Source organism: Nestor notabilis, unplaced genomic scaffold (assembly GCF_000696875.1).
Source record: "Nestor notabilis isolate BGI_N333 unplaced genomic scaffold, ASM69687v1 scaffold9542, whole genome shotgun sequence".
NCBI classification, from domain to species: Eukaryota; Metazoa; Chordata; class Aves; order Psittaciformes; family Psittacidae; genus Nestor; species Nestor notabilis.
The window spans coordinates 2,723-4,747 of NW_009919651.1; the positions used below are offsets into that span (position 1 = coordinate 2,723).

Consider the following 2,025-nt stretch of genomic DNA (forward strand, 5'->3'; position numbering starts at 1 on the left):
AAGGACAGGAGGGCCATGGTATCAGCGGCCCACGGCACAGCTATGGCTGTCCAGCTCATGGGGGCTGCTCCCCTCCTTTGGGGAGATGCTGCAGCCAGCAGGGCTGGTGGGGCTCATCATCTGGCTGGGGTAGCCCTGGTCTGTGCTCTCCCTCCGCCATCCCAGAGCTTGGTCGATCATCTCAAGGCGGAGTGCAGGCAGCAAGCCCAGGTTCCTGGGGTCAGCCCTGGCCAACGGGTTGTCAGCAGAGACACGCCAGGGGCCACCCTGCTCCTGTACAGTCTGGTAGAAGGAGCTGGCCTCCTGGCTGCTGGCTGTCTGCCCTGGCTCCTTGGCTTTTGCTCCACGGCACCCCAGCTCTTGCTGGGGCAGGTGGATGGTGGGGATGTCCCCAGGGAGGCCACAGCGGCTCTTGGGTGAGGGGCTGCCTATCCCGGCTTGATGGCCGCAGGATGAGGCCCTGGAACTTGGCTAGGCTGGGGCTTCGGCTCCGGTGACGTTTCATCTTGCCTGGGCTGGGGCTACGAGATTTGGGGGCCAGCAGGACAAGTGTGCTGTCATCCTCCTCTTCCGAGCTGCTGCCTGAGCTGTCTGTGGGGCTGCTGCCCTCTTCTGACCTGGGAAGGGAGATCTGCACCCCTGCATCAGCGCTGCTGGCTGATCCAGGGCACCACAGCCACTGTCCTCCTCCAGTCAAGCACCCTTATACACATCACCCACTGCCTCCCTCCATCCCTCAACCCTTGCCTTTTGGCCATGCTGACCTGGAAGGGCTCAGTCACACCAGCAATGCTGCTGGAGGTGTTGCTGTAGTATCCAAGGATGTACTCGCCCTTCCCCTTGGGCAGCGCCTCCTCTGAGAACATCACCTGCAGCCCAGAGACAACTGATGGGCACCAAGGCTTGGCACAGGGGTGCCCCCTCCCACCTTCAGCCCCAGCTCAGAGCTGATATCCCTGACTCCAGCACAGTAGGCCTGCCCAAGGCTCAGCACAGAGCAGTAAGGAGGTGCTCCCCTGCTCCATCAGGGGCATAAAGAGGTCACTGTCCCCCCATGATGGGACACATGTGCCCAGCAGGACAGCAGGGCTGGCCCAGCTCACCTGTGCACATGGTTGCTTCTCTGGGCAGCGCTCACCCTCATCGCTCCTAGCCCAGACATAGGACACGTAGTCCTTAGGGTGCCGAAAGCCCACCTGTGTGCATGTACATGGGAGAACACAGGTGCACAGGAACATCAGCCTTACTCAGCACCATCAGCCCCACCCTGCCTTAGCTTGCCTTGCGCTCAGCCCCCTCTCCTCATACAGCAAAACCAAGAGCTACCTTGCACCCACCCCACAGTGTCCTGGCCCCCAGCCTCCAAGGAGTGCCAGGCTTTGGACCCTGTGGGGCCCACTGAGCAGGAGAAAGAGGGAACTGCTGGATCTGAGCCTCCTGAAGCAGGGCCAAATCCTGCTGCTAATTGCTAAGGCTTCCCCGGGGAAACGAGAGCACAGGTCCGTGCCATGCACCAGTGCCCACCATTGGGGGATAGCTCAGAAGGGACCCCGCAGTGCTGTGCAGTGCACCCCACTCCCTCCAGCCCCAGCAGCCCCCAAGCCCCTACCCGGTAGAGTCCTATCCAGTCCCACGAGCTCCGGTGGAAACCAGCAGCCATCTTGTACCTGACAACTGCTTGCTCAGGCCTGCTCCATTCATCAGCCACATAAATCTCAACAAGGGGCTTGTCTGTCTTGGAAGCAAACTGCAAGAGAGATGTACACCTCTGTGCCTGGAAAAATCTTGGAGCAGATTCTCCTGGAAAGCATACTAAGGCACATGAAAAACAATGAGATGGTTGGTGACAGCCAACATGGCTTCACTAAGGGGAAATCCTGTCTGACCAATTTGGTGGCCTTCTATGATGGGCCTACAGAACTGATGGATAGGGGCAAAGCAGTTGATGTCACCTACCTGGACTTGTGCAAAGTATTCTACACTGTCCCACACAACATCCTTGTCTCTAAACTGGAGAGACATCAA

The 2,025-nt window shown here is 59.3% G+C and overlaps 1 protein-coding gene across 1 annotated transcript; it reads right to left on the reverse strand.

Annotated features, from left to right (window-relative positions):
• Positions 1 to 21: 21 nt before the first annotated feature.
• On the reverse strand, positions 22 to 1,774 carry LOC104402441 (phosphatidylinositol 4,5-bisphosphate 5-phosphatase A-like; the record flags this gene model as incomplete). The annotated part of the gene is given in 5 exon segments (XM_010010321.1): positions 22 to 427; positions 429 to 631; positions 765 to 869; positions 1,104 to 1,196; positions 1,610 to 1,774. Coding segments are annotated over 5 exon segments (972 nt in total), but the record flags the coding sequence as incomplete, so codon positions are not given.
• Between the last annotated feature and the right edge of the window lie 251 nt (positions 1,775 to 2,025).